The sequence below is a fragment of the Anabrus simplex genome, chromosome 2, assembly GCF_040414725.1.
Source record: "Anabrus simplex isolate iqAnaSimp1 chromosome 2, ASM4041472v1, whole genome shotgun sequence".
Classification (NCBI taxonomy): domain Eukaryota; kingdom Metazoa; phylum Arthropoda; class Insecta; order Orthoptera; family Tettigoniidae; genus Anabrus; species Anabrus simplex.
The window spans coordinates 355,802,292-355,823,997 of record NC_090266.1 but is presented as its reverse complement, the minus strand read 5'-3'; the positions used below and the strand labels follow the sequence as shown (position 1 = coordinate 355,823,997).

The window sequence follows — 21,706 nt, the reverse complement described above, 5'->3', positions numbered from 1 at the left end:
AAAGTTTCTCAGAAGATGTCTCTACTGTAAATTTTGAAGTGTTCTGAACTATGTCAATTTCGATTCGTGTTTGTCTGCTCCATAGCTAGAACTTTGAACATTCTCTAACAGATGTGTCTACCAAAACTGATAACGCTCTCTGGTGTAGAGGAATGAACTGTCCGGAAGAAATTTAACATTCATAAGTTTTGTTTTTGCTGTTCTGTGGTTTGGGAGTTGGCAATATTAATCCTTTCTTTCCGTCTGTTTTGAATGTAGCCAATCAGGAATTTCTGTAATTAATTTTCCATCAACAAGGTGTTTCTTCTTCGTCTGGTGTATTAGTTTTTGCTGTTATCCAATAAAATTTTGTGGGCGGGTTGTAATCATTCATGAAACGTCTCGAATCTTCCACGAGGATATATAAACTGCTGATTTTCTGGTCTCGGGGCCACTTCAGTAACATCTTTCCTAGTGTAATTATATAGCAGGGGGCGGGAAGCGCCCCTTTCTTCAGGCGGCAGTTCATCCATCAGGTAATGGCCTTTTAATAACTTCTTTGTTTGCTAGCTCAGCAGTTTAACCCTCGGGGCAGGTTCGAAACTTTTATCATGTAACTTTCCTTTAAAATGTAAAAGACACTTGGTATAATATTCCGTCTCTTTAACTACAAATCAGGATAGAGAGTGCCTAACCCTCTCGAGCTCCCTCTCATATTGTTTTTGAGGTGACTACGTTTTCATAACCGTTTCTCTTCGTTTCATAATGTAATAATGTTTTCCTATCGTGTCACCTCCGTAGTATGGGATTAGCCCTTGCATAAGCAGCCTAGAGCCAAATAGGTTCTTAAAAAACGTGTATTAGGAGTGCAAGTTACGCCTCCACTCTAGTTGGTATTTTGGGGCCATGTAATTGTCCTGTTTCTTTATTGAATAGGCCTCAGTAGGTTGGGTATCATTACCCCTGTTCTGGTGTGCCCGTAGGGCAGCTTGAAAGTGGAGTTTGGAGTGGCCTTTGAATTGGCTTGAACTTTGAGAGCGGGTTGCTCTTTCTTAAATGGTATTTTCTGTGTGCCTCAAGCAGGCTTTACTGGGTAATTGGGAGCAAATGCTCCTTGGCATGATTGGGGTTTTCTGCCCCTTTGTTGAACCTTGTGTATAAGTAAAGTTGGGCTCATTGCTCAGGGATTGTGAATCTGGGGCTCGAAGCCCAAAATCCATTAATAAACTGTAATTGTACATTCTTAACTTGTTGATATATACTGGGTTCCTGTTGTACTTGTTATTTCTTGATCTCGAAAAGAAAATATAACCTTTGTTAAATTTTAAATTTAATTTAATTTCGTAAGTTGAGACCTTTTCATCCCAGCACCTTCTTTCACCTCGAACTACCACGGATAACTCCGTAACAAGTGGTAGCAGAGCGTGGTTGAATGGGTCTCAATTTAGCCCCTTTTGACGGCTAAACATTGCTTTGCTTTCGAACTCTAACAATTTTCTCAGTTGCTGGAATTTTTGATTTTTCCTTTTTCAAACTTTTTCTGTCATCATGTCCGGCCCTCGCGAGGTTCTTCATCCTTTCTATTTGCGTAAAGAGGAATTAATTTATGAACTATCTCTTAGAAACGTTCAATCTGGAGGCACGGTTGCGTTGGATGCCAATAAACTTAAAGATTCCCTTGATTTGCCTACTACCACCCCAACGTTGGGAGAGAAAGAAATTGACGATGCTCTCTCCACGATCAATGACAATACTACTGAGCTAGCATCTGTAGTGAGTTTTTTTGAAGAAGGGAATCCATCCCCTAACCAACTCAAACGGGTACAAGCTCGACTATTCCATTTTTACAATAGGCTCAATGATTTATTGTCTTTAAAGCTGAATGACATTCAGGGAAAAGAGGCTGGTGCCCTCATTGAAAATATTTCTAAATTGTCCAGTACTGTCGGTCAAATGTTATCGGGGGTAACGACTCCATGGCGGTAAACACTGTCAGTGAGGAAACTTCTTCCAAAGGGGAAGAAAATGGCACATCTGCAGTTGCTCAAAAGACTCCTGCCCATTTAGAATCCGGCCCTGATCGTCGGCCCTCTGTTCCGCCTTTCTTTTTGAATAATGCTCCCTCCGAGCCTCCGTCACCCCCTAGGCAAGTACTTACTATGTCACCTGGGTTCAGTAGTTTGCCTCATCCATTAGCCATGTTACTTAGGGGTATTTCTAAGTTTTCGGTCAACTCTACCAGTGATGTAATTTCTTTTTTGAGATTCTTGGTCGAATTCCAGGATCATGCTCTAGTGTTTTCCCTCTCTGCTTCGCAAATCCTTCAGATTATATATCCATATGCCATAGGGGTTCTCTCAGACAAGATAGTTGGGGCAATTGCTGAACAGTCATCCATAGAAGACTTCCCGGCCCATCTGTTAGCTAATTTTATTTCGGCTCGAGCTAGGTCATCTCTAATTCAGAAGTACTACTATTGAGTGCAGCGCCTTGATGAAAACCTGGCAGACTTCATACAAGACATCAAATTCTATACCAGGGTGTTTGCTCTTCACTTCCCTGAAGAGCAGATTGTTCAGGCTATTGTGGAAGGAATTTCACCACCTTACAGATCATACTTGTGTTTTGCGTCGCGTCCGCAAACGTTCGCTGAGTTAGAGGCTATGGCTGTCTCAGCCGAAGGAGTCAGATACGCCGACACCTTGCGTGTCGCGAAAGAACCCCCTCCATCCTCTAGTAGTTTTCGGCCTCCACCTCGCCGACCCATCACACCCCGTAAATGTTACGCTTGCGGGTCGCCCGACCATCTTCGCAATAAATGTCCATTGATCAAATCTAGTAGGACTAATAATGGAGCAGGTTTATCCCAAGGCTGCTTTAAATGCGGCGCGTTCTCCCATATTGCCAAGAACTGCCCTAATACTAACAGCACCCCCTCTTGCTCAACTTCGGGTGCAACCTCCACCAACAATCATAAGTGACTAGGGGCTTCGGCTGAGTCGGCGAACCCTTCTTCTCGAGGCTCAGCCCCAAGTAATCATGTCAAAATTTCAGGGAAAACTCTGGCTTCAAATTTATCTTTTGGAGGTCCCAAGAATGTCTTAGGATTGCGGCGGATACCCCCGCACCTGTGCCTTTTCTCAAAATTGAATTAAATAATGAACCTGTGACTGCTCTTTTAGATTCTGGCAGTGTTTGTTCCATTATCTCGGCCGAATGGTATTCGAAATTGAAATCTGTTTGTAAACTTCCTGCCTATTGCTCGTCTTCGGTTCAATATGTTTCGGCTAATTCTTCTCCTTTAGAAATCTTAGGCTCCTTAAATGTCAAAATTCGTATTTCTAAATTTACTTGGAAAATTAAACTGTTAGTGGCTAAGCACTTGTCTTGCCCCATTATATTGGGAGCAGACTTCATGTCTCACACTGGTCTGGTGCTCGATCTTCAGAGTAAGTCGTGCACGTTCAAATTTTCTTCTAATTGTAAAATCCCCTTATTGAAATGTAATTCTGTATCATGTTCATCTGTTCCGCCTACCCAGGATGAGATGTTGTTAGACCTTAGACATCTACCTGAGGAGCAGGCTGATAGTATTCGTAAGCTGTGTCAGTCGTTTCCAGAAGTGTTCTCGGATACTCTTGGTGTTACTGACCTTATTGAATACAAGATTGAGGTTACGGATTTGATTCCTGTCCGTTTTCCACCTTATAGGCTATCTCCACCTAAAATGAAGGCGCTGAAAGAAATCATTGATCAGATGCTGAAGGCCGGCATTATTCGGCCCCCTAAGTCGGCGTATTCTTCGCCTATTTTTCTAGTCCTGAAACCCCAAGGTGGCTTCAGGCCTGTGATTGATTATAGGGCTCTCAATCGGAAGGTGGTGTTACAATCTGTGCCCCTTCCAGACCTTCACTCGTGTTTTTCTTGGTTTCGTAAAGCTAAGTTCTTCACCATCTTAGATCTTAACCAGGCGTATAATCAGATACCGTTAGCAGAGGAATCCAAACATCTTACAGCGTTCGCCACGGATTGGAATTTGTATGAATACAACCGCGTGCCTTTCGGGCTCCCCACGGTAGCAGCTGTACTCACTAGACTGTTAGACAGGGTCTTCTCCGACATCAAGTTTGAGTACTTGTACCACTATCTTGATGATGTCGTCGTATTTTCAGAGACCTTCGAAGAACACCTAGATCATCTGCGAGAAGTTCTCAATCGCCTTCGTAAGGCTGGGTTAACTGTGAAGTTGTCCAAGGTTGCCTTCGCTAAGCGCTCCATGTCATTCCTAGGGCATATTGTGTCGCCCGATGGTGTCGCAGTCGATCAGTCTAGAACACAGGCCATCCGTGTTTTCAAGCCTCCCAAGGACATCAAAGGTATTGCTAGGTTCATTGGTATGGTGAATTTCTTCAGGAAATTTATTCCAAATTTCGCCAATAGAGCGGCGCCCTTGAAACTTCGTAGGAAAGGCGTCAAATTTGAGTGGGGACCTTCTCAACAAGCCGCTTTTGAAGATCTTAAATTAGCTCTGTGTAATGCCCCTGTCCTGGCCATGCCCGATTTCTCCAAGAAATTCATCGTCCAAACCGACTCGTCGTCGGCGGCGGTAGCTGCAGTCCTTCTTCAAGAGACTGAACTAGGCAGGCGAACCATCGCCTATGCATCTAGGACTCTATCGGCTCAAGAAGCCAAATATTCCATCTATGAGCTCGAAGGTTTGGCAGTCTTATTTGCTTTAGAAAAGTTCCGTCTCTATCTGGAACATGTCAGATTTGACTTGGAGACCGATAACCAAGCCTTAAGTTGGGTCTTAGGTAGGCCGCGTCATACTGGTCGTATAGCCCGGTGGGCCATCCGAATTTCGGCCTTCCAATTTGATGTTAGGCATATCAGAGGTTCTGAAAATGTGGTTGCTGACGGACTAAGCCGTATGTTTTCTAATGATGTAGAGACTCCTGATCTGGATGATAGTTCTTCACCTCCCGTGTCCATACTATCTGAGGTTAATGCCATCTTAACAGATGCTCCCATGCTCTTTAGGGATATTGAAAAATATCAACGTGAAGATCCGACGCTGGCTCCGATCATGGAAACCCTTTCTTCGGGGGAACATGTCGCCCCTTATGTATTGAGGAATGGTGTTTTATGTTGCCCGTCGAGGCATGATCAAAAAATGAAAGTTGTAGTTCCAGCTGTTCTTGTACCAATGATCTTCAAGTACTACCATGAGACCCCATTGGTGGGGGGCATTTAGGCATCTTCAAAACCCGAGAAAAGATTCGTGAAATGTTCATCTGGAAGGGTATGGACGGAGAAATCCGTGAATTGGTAAAATCTTGTAAATCATGTTGGCTTAGTAAACCCACCATGTCCACCAAGGTAGGTCTATTATCTTCTCAGCAAGGATCGCGCCCCATGGAACGTCTCTACATCGATTACATAGGACCCTTCCCCCAGTCAAAGGAGAATGCCAACAAGTTTATCCTTGTATGTGTAGATGGTTTTACAAGATTTTCTTGGTTATTTCCGACTAAGCTGGCTACCGCTCAGTCCACCATTACTTGTTTAAATTCGATCTTTGCTTCTTTTGGTCCGTGTCAATATATTGTGTCTGACAATGCTAAGGCGTTCACATCTAATCTATTTCGTAAATTCTGTTTTGACTTGTCCATATCTCATGTAACTACTTCTGCTTATTATCCGCAACCATCTCTGGCTGAACGGGTCAATCGTAATCTGAGGTCGGCGCTGATTGCCTATCATCATGAAGATCATTCTAGGTGGGACACGTCCCTGCATTGGTTAGCTTTTGCTTTGAATTCGGCGGTTCATGAATCTCATAGGTTTACTCCAGCTTCGTTGATGTTCAAGTTTATTCCTAACACGCCGCTCTCTAACCTTTGGTCTCTGAGTGAAATTCTACCTGAGACAATAGATCCAGATAATATTGAAGATCTTTGGAAGAAGGCTAAAGCCAATCCTAAAGGGTCTCATGAAAAGGTTAGGGAAAGATATGATCGTGGACGGAGACCCACCAATTTGAAGGTAGGTGACCAGGTGATGGTCAAAAATTTTGTTCCCGCGGGCAAGCTTGCCCCCAGATTTCATGGGCCGTACATAATCCTAGATTTTCTTACGCCGGTTACGTTGTTATTAAGCAATCCAGCCACCGAGAGGATATTTAGGGTTCACCTGTCCCAGGTGAAACCTGTGTAATTTCCGCACTAACTTAGCTCGTGGTTTTTTTTTTTTACATTTGGAAAGAAATCTGAAGGTTATATTTTGGTTTCAGTTTGAGGCCTTCTGCCCTTGGAATTATGTTCTTTGTTTCCTAATGTTCATTGTACAACCTGCCCCGACCAGCTAAACTGCTATCCCGTCCTTGCCATGGCCATTATCACGCTCCCATCTCCTGCTCAACAACACAAGTGGCTAATTAAAATGAAATAAATATTTCCACGCCGCTGGCTCCTCAGCTCCACCACAAGTACTGTACCCGAAAATCATTATGCTCCAACAATTTCTGCCGCCGAGATCTTAATGTTTCAGTGCCGCCGCAGCCGCGCAGCACCGTTGCCGCTACTGGAGTGGAGCATGGGCCCGATCTACTTCAGTGAGGTCAACCAGTGTACGGCGAGCCGGAGCCCTCCTCCGAGCCAAGGCTGATGTGCGGCGCACCTCCTGCAACTTGCCTGCGGTCTGTAAACATTCGCCGCGGGTGCGGCGTGCTTCAGCACAACTCATGGTGCGGGCGAGCGGTATCTCAGGGTACTTGAGGGGTCCGAGCGGCCTCCTCTGAACACAAGCAGCGGCGGCTGGTCTGGCCGTCAAACTTAATCAACATTGAATGTACTTAATCAGCTACATGGAGATTAAATTTCTACTATTACTACATTTTTGGATTCAACTGCAACATTTGGTGGACTTAGAAATTTTTTTTTCCTTTCAAGAATTAAAAGTTTGTCCTTCTGAATTCAACTACTACAAGCATAAAGACATTACATCAAAAGCTACTACAAAGAATTTTGAAACTGGATCCAATCAATTTAAGAAAACTTGTTTGTAAATCCTTCTGCAATTAATTTCTATATCAACATCATAACTTGGACCTTGTTTTAAAACAAAATTTGGTGTTCTTCTGTGTTACCCCTTGAAGGGACCTTTGGGGGGGGGGAGGTCTGTACCGGGCGGTACACCTCCGCGCCGCTAATTCAAACATTGCGCCAGTTGAAACTCCTCTACTGGAGGAAGCCTGAACTTTAACAACCATATTAATTCTAAAGTTTCTCAGAAGATGTCTCTACTGTAAATTTTGAAGTGTTCTGAACTATGTCAATTTCAATTCATGTTTGTCTGCTCCATAGCTAGAACTTTGAACATTCTCCAACAGATGTCTCTACCAAAACTGATAACGCTCTCTGGTGTAGAGGAATGAACTGTCCGGAAGAAATTTAACATTCATAAGTTTTGTTTTTGCTAAATTTTGTTCTGTGGTTTGGGAGTTGGCAATATTAATCCTTTCTTTCCGTCTGTTTTGAATGTAGCCAATCAGGAATTTCTGTAATTAATTTTCCATCAACAAGGTGTTTCTTCTTCGTCTGGTGTATTAGTTTTTGCTGTTATCCAATAAAATTTTGTGGGCGGGTTGTAATCATTCATGAAACGTCTCGAATCTTCCACGAGGATATATAAACTGCTGATTTTCTGGTCTCGGGGCCACTTCAGTAACATCTTTCCTAGTGTGATTATATAGCAGGGGGCGGGAAGCGCCCCTTTCTTCAGGCGGCAGTTCATCCATCAGGTAATGGCCTTTTAATAACTTCTTTGTTTGCTAGCTCAGCAGTTTAACCCTCGGGGCAGGTTCGAAACTTTTATCATGTAACTTTCCTTTAAAATGTAAAAGACACTTGGTATAATATTCCGTCTCTTTAACTACAAATCAGGATAGAGAGTGCCTAACCCTCTCGAGCTCCCTCTCATATTGTTTTTGAGGTGACTACGTTTTCATAACCGTTTCTCTTCGTTTCATAATGTAATAATGTTTTCCTATCGTGTCACCTCCGTAGTATGGGATTAGCCCTTGCATAAGCGGCCTAGAGCCAAATAGGTTCTTAAAAAACGTGTATTAGGAGTGCAAGTTACGCCTCCACTCTAGTTGGTATTTTGGGGCCATGTAATTGTCCTGTTTCTTTATTGAATAGGCCTCAGTAGGTTGGGTATCATTACCCCTGTTCTGGTGTGCCCGTAGGGCAGCTTGAAAGTGGAGTTTGGAGTGGCCTTTGAATTGGCTTGAACTTTGAGAGCGGGTTGCTCTTTCTTAAATGGTTATTTTCTGTGTGCCTCAAGCAGGCTTTACTGGGTAATTGGGAGCAAATGCTCCTTGGCATGATTGGGGTTTTCTGCCCCTTTGTTGAACCTTGTGTATAAGTAAAGTTGGGCTCATTGCTCAGGGATTGTGAATCTGGGGCTCGAAGCCCAAAATCCATTAATAAACTGTAATTGTACATTCTTAACTTGTTGATATATACTGGGTTCCTGTTGTACTTGTTATTTCTTGATCTCGAAAAGAAAATATAACCTTTGTTAAATTTTAAATTTAATTTAATTTCGTAAGTTGAGACCTTTTCATCCCAGCACCTTCTTTCACCTCGAACTACCACGGATAACTCCGTAACAATTATTATTGATGTTCTGGACCCCACAGCAAGATGCAAGTCCGCTACTTGGCGGTAAATTACATCTGCTGCCATTGTCATTGCTGACAATGTGACCAGAACCATCGTCGCACGTAGGCAGGTGCGCGAGATTTCTGGCGACACGAATGATATACTTCCGTGCATTACTGACCTTATTATAGACCTGAACAATTACACGGTCAATATCATTCCTATTGTTTATTTCAAAAGTGTTTAAATTTTTATTTATATGCCAGAAGAATTTAATCTAATCTAACTTTAAGTCCTCCAATGGAAAAGATGGCTCTTGAAAACGAACCCAGGAAAGATAAAAAATGATCGGTTTATGATCAGAATAAGTACATTATGAACAGTGAAATAAATTGGTCTCAACTCCTTTTTCACCCCAACGCCGTTAAGTTGATTCCCCCCCATAAAAAAGAAGGCGTGTATCTTTAGGTTTAAAGGATATTCCAAATACCAATGTTCACGTCTGTTACCGTCAGTTCTGAGATATAAGTATCCCCATAAAAGGAATTCACTTATTTAACTTCCTTTCACCCCCCCCCCTCCTTATGTGAATTTTCCGGCAAAAAATACTTGTTTCTTTAATAGTAAATGATCTTCAAAACACCAATTATCATGACTCTAACATCTTCAGTTTATGAGATATGTGGTCTCATAAAAGGAATTCAACTCCTTTTCACCCCCGCCTCCCCAAGATGATTTTCTCCTAAAAACGCTTTTTTCTTTCTTTTTAAAGGAGATCCAAATACCAATTTTCACATCTGTAACAACTTTAGTTTTTATTAGATGTAAGTGTCCTCATACAATTAATTCAATTAATTCTTCAATTCTTTCAACTCCCCCCTTCATTGGATTTTCGAAGAATACGTGGTCCTTTAATTTCAAAGCAGAATCCAAATAACAATTTTCACGTCTGCAAAATCTTTCGTTTTTGAGGTAATAGTATCATCATACAAATAATTAAATTACTTTTTTCAATTTCCTCCCCCCTTTAGGTGGATTTCCGAAAATAAAAACTACGTTATTTTTATTTTTAAAGGAGATTCCAAATACCAAATTTCACGTATGTAACATTTTCAACTTTTGAGATATCAGTATCCTAATTAATAGAATTCAACCCCATTATCAGTCACTTTTATGCCTCCACCCAAGTGTTTTTTAAGAAAACAAAAAATACGTTTCTTTATTTTGAATAGAGATGAAAATATTATTTCCACTTCGGTAACATGTTAAGTTTTTGAGATATACTGTAGAAATGCTCATTTTAAAATCTAACCCCCCTTTTCAGTTCCCCTTAAGTGGAGTTTCCAGAAACAAATCACCTATGTTTCTTTACTTTTACAGGAGATTCCAAATACCAATTTTTACATCTGTAACATTTTACATTTCTGAGATATACTATAGATTTTGTCTTTCTAAAAATTCACCCCAATTTGTCACTCCTGTTTAACCCCCATTAACTGGATTTTCAAAAAAAGCATGTTTCTTTATTTTCAAAGGAGATCCCAAATACCACTTCTCAGGTCTGTAATATCTTCTGTTTCTGAGATATAAGTATCCTCATTAAATTCATTCAACCCCTTTTTCACCCTTCCAATTGGGATTTTCAAAAACAAAAAATATGTGTTTCTTTATTTTTAAAGGAGATTCTAAATACCAATTCTTACATCTCTAAACTTTAAAAGTTTTGAGATTTAGATACACTCATTTTAAAATTTCAGCCCCCTTTTCACCCACTTAGCGACGGAATATCCAAAAATCCTCCCTTAGCGAGCACCTACATTGTACTATAAATGTATCCTCAAAATTTCATTTCAATATGTCCAGTAGTTTTGGCTCGGCAATGATCAGTCTGTCAGTCGGTCAGATCAGGTCAGGTCAGGTCAGGTCAGGACATGTTACTTTATACATATATAGATTTTAGTTTTCCTCAAATTATCCAAGTAAAATATACCTTAAGCAGGTGAACCCACTGGTATGCCAGTCTGTTTGTAAATGATACTGTTGAAGATGAAAAAAACTGTTATAAAAATTCAATATATTTAAAAATTGTTCATTTCTATTTTACTAAGTTAACAATACTTATTTAGATTGTTGATTAAATTAATAGAGTCCTTAATGAGAACATTTGAATACATATTCGTGATGTCATAGGAATGAATAGACTAGTTGGGATGTAAATTTTAAAACTTAATTCCTTTTAAAAAATTCTATGGAGTTCTTAATTGAAGTTTTGGCTGTGAAAAAAAATTATAAATTTTTTAAATGAATTGAGCAGTTATACAAGTGGGACTATTTCTGAAGTGAAAGATTGGTCTAATAGACGTGTTTAATTTATGTAGTTTAAGTAGGAGCTGTACATAATTTAGGGTTCATATTAATTAGTTCAGAGATTTCTTTCCCATTGAAAAGAAACTGAGAATTATTGAGAATATGTTTTAATTTTCTGTGTATAGTGTTAATAGGATCTTTCTTAACTACAGAGAAATTATCATTATCCAGCAGACAACGAAAATCTTTCGTCATTAATGGAGGAATTAGTTTCAGAAATAAGCTGATTCAAGATACCGTAAGATAAATTTTGATACATCTCTGACATTTACCACAGCGCTGAGGTTAACAATTCTGCTGAACATCTTTAAGAACTCATTGGACTTCAAAAATGTGTTGAGATAATGACATATTTTTAATGAAATTAACAAGAAAAAATATTCTTTCTGTTTAATAAATCTAGTCTCAACATCACCAAGGAGTCAAAATATCCATAACAATTAGGCTACCAAAGAAATATTCTATGCTTTAAACGTTCTTCCATTTAACAGTCTACGGCCAGAACACATATATATATATATATATATACATACATACTACGGGTGATGGTTTGGCCTGCCCTGTCAATATATTATCAAGTTCCCAATTTTGTACAATTATTTCACTCGTACATGTTTCGGGAGCTTCAACTCCCTTCATCAGCAATTTCTACCTCATAAAGCAAGATTCCTCATATCTTACGATCTAACATCATTCAGCTATACTTAAAACAGGGTCAATATATAACCTCATATAAAAAAAACACACACACACACTCTCTCTCTCTCTCTCTCATGTTATGCAACACTTTAAAATGCGTATTAAAATGTCAGATGGTTCCAACGAAAAATCGGATAATGATAAAATGTTTCTTGCTATTGTTTGTTCTGTTTATGTTTACTGCTGTACCCCAATTTAAGGGTATTAAAAAGTTAACTGATATACTGATGCTTGCTGGTGATGCTTGTTCTTTTAAGGTGCCTAACATAGAAGGTCATTGGCCCAACTGATATACTACCAAAGTTAAAATCTTTGCCTTGTTGTTAGAACACTACCTAGAATCAACTGATATACCATTGAATTATTAGACTTCTTAAGATCTAAATGCATAATTGATTATATCTGGTCGGATGGAATCGTGTTCAGTTGGTGTTGGGTTGGAATTCGACATAACAGATCAAACCTCCCATCATGTCCTTGAATTCTGATGATGCTTGTTGTTTTAAGGGGCCTAACATCAAAGGTCATCGGCCCCGTCCTTGAATTCGTGGCTAGTATTTGCTCTTCTTATTGTATATTGTTGGAGCGGAGGAAGCCTACTCGCTCACCAGCCAAATGCCTAATGGTAAGCGTAAGTACGATGAACAGTGCAACAGATCGTTGATTTGAGGTGACCTTTCACCCACAATCAACAGCGATACTTGTCATTTGTAACTTCATCCAAGCTGCATTTAATCCTTACATTCACATGCATGACAGGTCGGTCATTGTAAGTTTTTAGCATTTTACTAGACAGAAAAAGTTAAAATCCATCATCACATTCATCTGCATTTCTCCTGTCTAGTGGTGGGGTCTACTACGTGGCTCTGCCGTCTCCATGCTGCAGGATATGAACCACAATATGTGTGTATATTTGCCTTTGGAAGTTATGAAAATAGGCACTAACGAGGGAACATCGGCAATGATTGTCTCCGATCGCGATGAAACTTGGAAAACACATTGAGATACAAGTAAAACAGATGTCAGTATCAATTTTGGGTGCCGACATTCATTAGAGCATTAACTAAGGGGCCTAAAAGTTGCAACATTTCAAGTTCCGCGCAAACAGGTATGAATACCTGCTGGCCAATGCGAAGCCGGCACACTGCCCGCTTCCTGTCACACCTCCTACCCTCCCCCGTTCTATTGGTTCGCCGCCACACGTTTCCCTTCTCCCCGCGCCTGCCCGTCTGCTTAGCCAATGGAAGGGACCGGCGCTATACTTTGCTTCTTTTCGTACTATAATTATTGAAATCCTTTAAATTACATTTCTTTTTACATGTAATGATAATACATAACCTAAACTAATATACCATGTTGTGTCCATCCCAGGCTCAAGCTCAGGACAACCACTTCTTCCGAGGATCGAACCTGTGGTCAAGAACGTAGGAGGAATGGTGTCACTGAGGCATGACCAGGTATTAATGGGAGAATATATGTATATATTTACACCTATGTATAGTGATAATTGACACAATCAGTGTGCATAATATTAGAGGAGAATTTGATGTAAAATACATGTCAGAACTCATAAGATTTTAGAATAGGGGAAAAGTATTGAGTCTGGAAATGCGCAGCTTAATTGTGCAATAAGGTGACATGGCCTGGTCAACACGTAGGCGGTGTGTACCGCACCCATCTGTGAAGACAACGGCGTAGATCGTCTTCTAGAAGTTACGAGTCACGTTGAACGAACATGGGGGTTTTGGCCCTCAGATTGGTGGAACTCAGTTCTCACGTAGTGGAGAATTTCTACTCCCTTTGAGAAGCTTGGGCGTGACCGAGAGAAAGTATAAAACAGGGAGGCACACCCTAATCAGGGTCTTTGGAGGAGATCAACCGGGCAGTTGTAGGCCGAATCTCTGTCAGTCGGTGCAGTGTTATCGCCGTAGTAGTAGTAATAATAATATTTCCAAGTTTGAGACTTAGTAGAAGTCAGTTAGGAAAGCTACAGAGTTGACCACGCCAAGTCATCGAATAAACTATCATGTCAGGATTGAGTGTACACATGTACATAGTGTAAATAGCATCTAGTTCAAGGCATTAAATGGTAATTAACGGAAGCGGAGGACTTCAGATTCCTTCACACGTAGTGGTTCATCCAGACCCATGGTATACATCTCCCTCACCGCCCGGGGGAGCAATCTGATTAAGTAGAACGCCAGTCGTGAAAAACCAGCGTCACGACAACCCATATTTCATTCAAATTTTATACTTTAATTCCTGTTAATTCTGGTGAGTTGTCACATTCTAGGGTACAACCCCGAGTTAAGCACCATCGGGCGTGGTCAAACGTGGGATGGGGTACCGCATCCGACCAACGCTTAAATGATTATTTACTTCTACAACCGCCTTAAAGCTGTCGGTAGTGCATACATATGAAATTAATTCAATTAAATCACCCACCATGAAATAAATCATCCACTTTTAAACAACGTTAAATATCTTTTTATTTAAAGAAATTACATGTACCAGACCCTCTTGTTATGATCCCCCCCCACTTCGTGAACGCTATCAGTTGTGTCATAAAGAAATCGCGAACAACAACAATTATAAATTCAGAGTTTGACACTACTGGTATTTTCCGTATTGCATACTCTGGTATAAGGAATATAGGCAGAATGTTTTTATTTATGCTTGTACTGAACGATTTATTTATGTTTTGCAGTGACAGAAACAACACATTTCAATTACAGCAATGGTTTCCGAATATAAACCAATTTAATGCATAGACAACTTTGATACGAGAACAACATGGAATGTAGTAAAGTTTGACATAATAAGAAAAACCTTGAAATATAAAAAAAGATGTGCATTTATATATGCAGTAGATATACAGCAATCACAAGCAGACTTGTCTTACTTTACCAGTACTTATGCGTTATTGCTGATGAAGGTCTATGTATTCAACATGTACCGATATTAAAGTACCACACTACAGTCTTCTGGGTACAATGGCAGTTACATACGTAAAAATTAAAACAGCTAATGTAGGAACTGGTAAAACAACAGGAATGAAAGTATAAACTTTGAATAAAATATGGGTATATTTGTTCAGGTTATTTATTATCATTATGTGTGAAAAGGAACATTATTTAAAGGATTTCAATAATTATAGTACGAAAAGAAGCAAAGTATAGCGCTGGTCCCGTCCAACAGCTAAGCAGACGGGCAGGCGCAAGGAGAAGGGAAATGTGCGGGGAGAAGGGAAATATGCGGAGGCGAACCAATAGAAGGGGGAAGGGGAGGTGGTGCAGAGTTGTGGCAGGAGGCAGGCAGTGTGCCGGCTTAGCATTGGCCAGCAGGTATTCTTATTTATAAATTTCATTTTCCGTATTGACAGATTCAAAGTATAGATAAGAAAAGTGTTTTTCCACCAATCAATACACAATTTATTTTAAATAGATTAAACTAGTACCGGTTTCGGCTCTTTAACGGCCATCATCAGCTAGTACATGATTTGTTTCCAGCCATTAAACAATTCACAAGTTGTTATTGTATTAGACATCCGGATGTCTAATGGGGGATGGAAATGTATACAGTAGCATGTAATTAAAATATCAGTAGTCAAGGTAAAAAGTTACAATAAGTTAGAACATGAGTATGTAGGACATATTAAAACATACGGGTCATAATATAAAACATTTAAAAAGTTTTAACACATTAAAATTTGGTAAGTATAGGTAGACACTTGTTAAAAATTTTTAGTTCATGTTACATAGGTTCCATTCTTCTATCTTCTGTGTAGTTCCTTTGCTTTTATGTTATGTTGATTTTAGCTGTGTATGGTGATCTTCGAGAAAGTTCTGAAGCTGGTATGCGTCATGTTGATATGGACCTTTGTCATGAAGAAATTTTTTATATTGTGTTATATATTCCAACTTGTGATGTGCTCTGGTAAGTTTTAATATAGTAAACAGCAGGTCTTGAGTTTGAATTAGAAGTAGTTGGTGGCAACACCTCTCTCGTCTACGTTTGTGGTTGTAGTCTGTAAAGATAAGGTAATATAAGTATGCCGGTGGTGTGTATATGAAGGAATGCCTGGTGTGTGTATGGAAAGAGTACTTACTTTAGTTGTTGTGGAAGTCTTGTGCCGATGTGTTTGAAGGCTTGTTGTGTTCTACTGCGAGTGCGTCTGGGGCTCATATTAGCTGTGGAGAGGGATGTAGGTGGAGGGGAAGAAGGAGTGGCCGTTGGGGAAGTAGGGGCGGGGTCGGGCTTGTGCTTCGTTGGTTTGTCGGAGCGTGTGTTTACTATTTTGAGGTAATCATTCTTTAATGCTGGAATGGCTTTGTCAAAAATATTAGCAGAAATATATATAGATTACTTAGAACACACGTCAATCAAAGAAATAGATAATATATATTTTTGGTGCAGATTTGTTGACGATATCTTCGTAATTTTAGATAATAGGTCCACTGACGCACAAGCTATACTAGACAAACTTAACACTCTAGATCCCCAAATTAAATTCACCAAAGAAACCGAAAATAACCGTACACTAAATTACCTAGACTTAACAATAACCAGACACGACAACCACTTATCTTACAAGATCTACAGGAAACCCACACACACCTCAAATACCATAAAAAATGACTCCATTCATCCCAATACACAAAAAAGAGCAGCCTATTATAGTATGATTTATAGAGCTTTTAACATCCCAATAACAACAGAAGACCAAAACAATGAATTGAAGTTAATCCACGACATAGCTAAACATAACGGATACAGCAAAGAAATGGTCAACAAAATCATTCACAAAATAAAATCACAACCTAAAACTAAATTAGCAAAAACAACCAAACCCAAAAAAGACTATGCCCTATTTACCTTTAACAACACCCATATATATACTATAACTAATATTTTCAAGAAGCACAACATGAAAATAGCATTGAAAACCACACACAATAGTACCAACATTATACATAACACTAAAACAGTCAATAATAACAATAAACACAACCAATCAGGTGTCTACCGTATCAAATGTAACAACTGTGACACAAGTTACATAGGACGTACAGGCAGAAACTTCACCATCCGCTACAATGAACATATAAATGCAGTAAAACATAACCATTTCTGATCAATAGGCCAACATATAGAAGAATCCAAGCATAGTTTCACAAACATCAATAACGACATGACGATGCTAAACATAAATTCCAAGGGCCCACTGCTCAACATAACCGAAGATTTCTACATTTCTTTAGACCAATACGCTAACCCCAATCATAACATTAATGATATTACTGAAAAAACCAGCATCATTTTTGACGTAAAAGAACTCCTACGGGACTAAATTCCGGCACCTTGGCGTCTCCGAAAACCGTAAAAGAAGTAGTTAGCGGGACGTAAAGCAAATAACATTCATTCATTCATTCATTCATTCATTCATTCATAATAATTCAAATAATGAATGAATGAAATATTATTATTATTATTATTATTATTATTATTATTATTATTATCATCATTTATTTCCCTTGAAACAATAAATACCATCCATTACTATATTTCATACACCTAATGTGTTCTAGCTGATCTAATACTTTGAAATTTAAAAAAGAAATAAATTAGGGATCCGTAATTTGTACATTATCAAGTACCATTTTGCAAATGGAATCTCAAACAAAAGTAATAGGCCTTCTAAGGAATCTCATACAGTAAAAACAACCTAAAATACAGATGTCAACATCTAGCTGTGCACTTGACCTTGGGAGCGCAGCAGTGGGAGAGGGGTGATGAGCGGTGCGGGGACCATATTGAATGTGTACCTGTCTGATAACACTGATGCACATGCCAGCAGGTTCCCGGACACAGGCCAGTAATGTTTGGCCTGGCAAACGTTTCACGTTGTAGTAGTAAGCAGGAGGAGTGGGATTGGGAAGTGCAGAGCTAGAGCCTGACATCTGCACCAACCATGAAATTAAAGCAACTGTTTTTGTCTAAAATTCTATTACGGCTGGTATGATTATTAGTTACTCTGCAGCCCTTCAATCTTCTTATACCATAAATCTATTAAAATATCTTACCTTCTGTGACCGTGCTTTACTGAAAACATTCCAGAAGCGTAATGTTTCATCTCCAGCACCAGTAACAATTGCTTCACCATCAGGAGACATAGCCAGATACAAAACTCTGTAAGAATGGCCTGTTAGTTTTGCTACTTGAGTGAGACTAGGGTATTTCCACACTAGGATTTGGTTTTGCGAATAACCGTGGGTACTGACCTGAAACCAATTTGTGACTTGGATAACAATAGGAAATGTAAACTGTAAAAACAATATTTTCTCAGAAGTAAACATGAGAGGGAAGTAGAAAGAATGAGAAGTTGGCACACTTCATTCCCTGATGACCTGTGCAAGAAATAATAAAATAATGAACAATATGAAAGGGTAGTTGGGTGATAATGATTCAAATCATAAATGCTCAACATTTCACGAGCTGTCTGTTAAAGAAAACTTATAGTACTGCCTTAGTATGGTGTAAAAATATTTGAAAGTATGAGTATATATCCTTTCAGATGATACATCAGAGAGAATGCATCACCAGACATACACAACTCTACTTCATTAGTATTAACCTAAGATGCACTGTACTTGTTACCACAGCATGTTATGAAACTTTTTCCCTATAATGAATTACATTTTCAATGATTTACCTCACTGGAGTGCTTTCATGTATTTGGGAAAAACTGTTACCAGCAACCGATTCCTGGGATGATTTTTAATTTTTTTTGCTAGTAGTTTAATGTTGCACTAACTAATACATAGATTTCCAGTGATGTTGAGACTGAAAACAGTTTTGACTGGGAAGGTAGCAGCTGTGATCTATGATCTGTGAGCTACCTATACGACCCATATCACCTAGCCAACCTTCTCAGCAACACATCAGATACTTTGTTTTCCTAACCAACAAGAGGGTTAGAAATACCTTATCCTAAAAGTCAGTTGCAGGGAAAAGACATTTTCAAACAACTGAAAGCACTCCAATGAGGTAATTAATTTACTACTGAAAGGCAGCATCTCTAGTTGTATTTTAAAACATAATACTTATTTTCATAGGTAATTTGATATAAAGACGACTACTACTACTACTACTACTACTACTGCTACTAAATTATAACCAATGTATGGCAGTTACAACAGACACACTCAGCACTATTAATAATTTTTTTGAAAACATTTCCCAATAAAATATATTGTAAATACATCAATTGATGAAAAGTATCTGGACACCTACTTCAATCAATCAATCAATCAATCAATCAATCAATCAATCAATCAATCAATCAATCAATCAATCAAGATCTGCATTTAGGGCAGTCGCCCAGGTGGCAGATTCCCTATCTGTTGTTTTCCTAGACTTTTCTTAAATGATTGCAAAGAAACTGGAAATTTATTGAACATTACCCTTGGTAAGTTATTCCAATCCCTAACTCCCCTTCCTATAAACAAATATTTGCCCAATTTGTCCCCTTCAATTCCAACTTTACCTTCATACTGTGATCTTTCCTACTTTTAAAGACACCACCTAAACTTGTCTACTAATGTCATTCCACGCCATTTCTCTATCGACAGCTCAGAACATACCACTTAATTGAGCAGTTCGTCTCCTTTCTCCCAAGTCTTCCCAGTCCAAATTTTGCAACATTTTTGTAACTACTCTTTTGTCAGAAATCACCCAAAAAAAAAATCGAGCTGCTTTTCTTGGATTTTCTCCAATTTTTGAATCAAGTAATCCTGGTGAGGGTCCCATACACTAGAACAGGGTTCCCATCCAGAAAGTCAAACTAATTTCCCTGACGAAAATATTGTATTTCCCTGATAAAAAGTTTGCATTTGTGCAATTTTTAACAGCCTCCTCCACTCCCACTAGCTGTCCAACACACGCCTGTACACAACATTTATTACTCAAATAGGAAATACAACATTTTGAACAGTAAAGTACATACAATTTAATAATAATCGTCAGAAAATGATAAATGTTAATACATAAATAATACATAAATAATGAAAGTATTACTATTAAAATTACTAATGAACACACAATGTGGGTAATCATGTAAAAAAAAGAAATGCAGCACAACAACAAAATTACACACAATTTCTCCTGGTTTCAAGTAGGCATATTTTATCTTCAATTCTGGCTTCACATTCTTGTGACTGCATTCATTTAACTTTTTTTTCATCTTCCATCTATATATATAAAATAAGAGTTTTGTCTGTACATTGTTCAGAATTTGAAATGGATGGTATTTCTGTATCGGTATTGAACCATACTGTTCATGGACCAATAGTATAGATTTTAGTATTGGATATTGGGATTACATAAGACCACCCACGAAGTCATTGTCTTATAGTATATTTCATAAAAGAGGCCAGAAGAAGCGTTCTTGTGTGAAGAGAGCTGGAGCGTCATTATGAGAAATCTCCAGAACCTCATTAAAGGGAGTTATGTCCCAAGCCAAGCCTCTTAATGAAGATTGGGGACGCTTCCCGGATCCCGGCAAAACTTACCTTCGGAAGGAAGAAAGAATTAAATTAATCTCTTTGGTTACGGAAGAGTTGCATTGAATTTGATACAAGAATTGCAACCTGCATAATTTCTGCTTTATTTTGATATACATTAGGGCTGCAATCATAAATGCATTCGTTAAATAAGGTACTTGACGTGCGTTGTGCGGGAAAACTTCGAGCCGCGGGCGCGCGTATTCTGCACGCGATCAAGTGGCGTGGTTACGCTAACCTGGTTATAAAAGCAAGGCCGCCTGGCACATCAGCCTCATTCTTTGACCGTAAGGCTGCTTGAACGAAGTCGTCATGCTACAAGTCGGCACTGCGAACAACATTTTGTCTTCGAGCTGCACATACAACTAGTACTACTGTATCTGCGAGGAAGTAAGTAATCAACTTGCATATTCAGCTAAATTCTTGATGTTACCTGTGTTGATATGCTATGGTGAGATGAGGTACCGCCTATAATAGACTGATGAACTAGTAGCTTCATATTTCTGTGAGGTCAAGTTGTAACTGACGTAATGCTAAAATAAATATAGGCTCAGGGTAGTTCTTCAAGCACTCCATGGTGTCCGAGTGAAAGGATGGAATAATAGTGTTACTAAGAGTGGTAAAGAAACTATAGTGTACCAGGTTTAAAATTCTGAACAAGACGTGGTCAATGTAACGTGTGAGGCACGATAGCAGTGGAAACAGGCATCGAGTTTGGACAGTCTGTAATAAATGAATTTGTTTTCAGTTACCCCGGCATCAAGTCAGAACGAGCTTTACATCATCATTGCGAGGAAGCCACAACCGGAGCTGAAGCCAACACGACAACGGGAATCGATCCAGGAACGTTGGGTGTACCTGATCAGCGCGACGTCGAAGGGGACGTCTTCCAACCATCCAAGGAGCTGTACGAAGGACTCACGCAAGATAAGATGTCTCCAAGTGTTCACCAGTATCTGCTGCAACCGTCGCAGTTTGTCATGATGTGGTAAATTCAGTGGTCCACAGGGAGGGCCGCTCCGTCATGTCATCAATCACATAAGGTCAGAGCTTTCCAATTCTGTTTCAAGCATGTCATTTAAATTTAGATAGGAATAGGGGGGCCGTCAGTCAACAGGTTAGTTATGGTAGGAAAATTCTTTGTAATATAGAGCTAGGCCTCAAGCTCGAACCCCGTACATTAGGGTAGATGATAGTTTGTAGATTCCTTATTGGTGTGTTTATATTTCATTTCGATTGTATTATATTAGCGTAAGTATTATCTTCATGGGTCAGGTCGAACTCCCTTGGTCATAGTAGGTTAGTCTAACAGGCAGGCACTATTTATTGTGTCGCGTTCAGGCATTTGTTTCTGCAGACGTAGGCTATATAGTTGAGACCAGGATTCAACCCGTAATTCACCCAGCTTTACTGACAGGGCGAGCAAGTCCGAAT

General features: G+C 39.3%; 1 protein-coding gene across 1 annotated transcript in view; it reads right to left on the bottom strand.

The window, feature by feature from the left end:
• Positions 1–21,706, bottom strand: part of fzr (fizzy-related) — a 378,342-nt gene that overhangs the window by 29,903 nt on the left and 326,733 nt on the right. Inside the window, exon 10 of the mRNA XM_067139092.2 lies at positions 17,795–17,992. Coding sequence (XP_066995193.1) covers positions 17,795–17,992 — 198 coding nt within the window. The remainder of the gene's footprint in view (positions 1–17,794; positions 17,993–21,706) is intronic.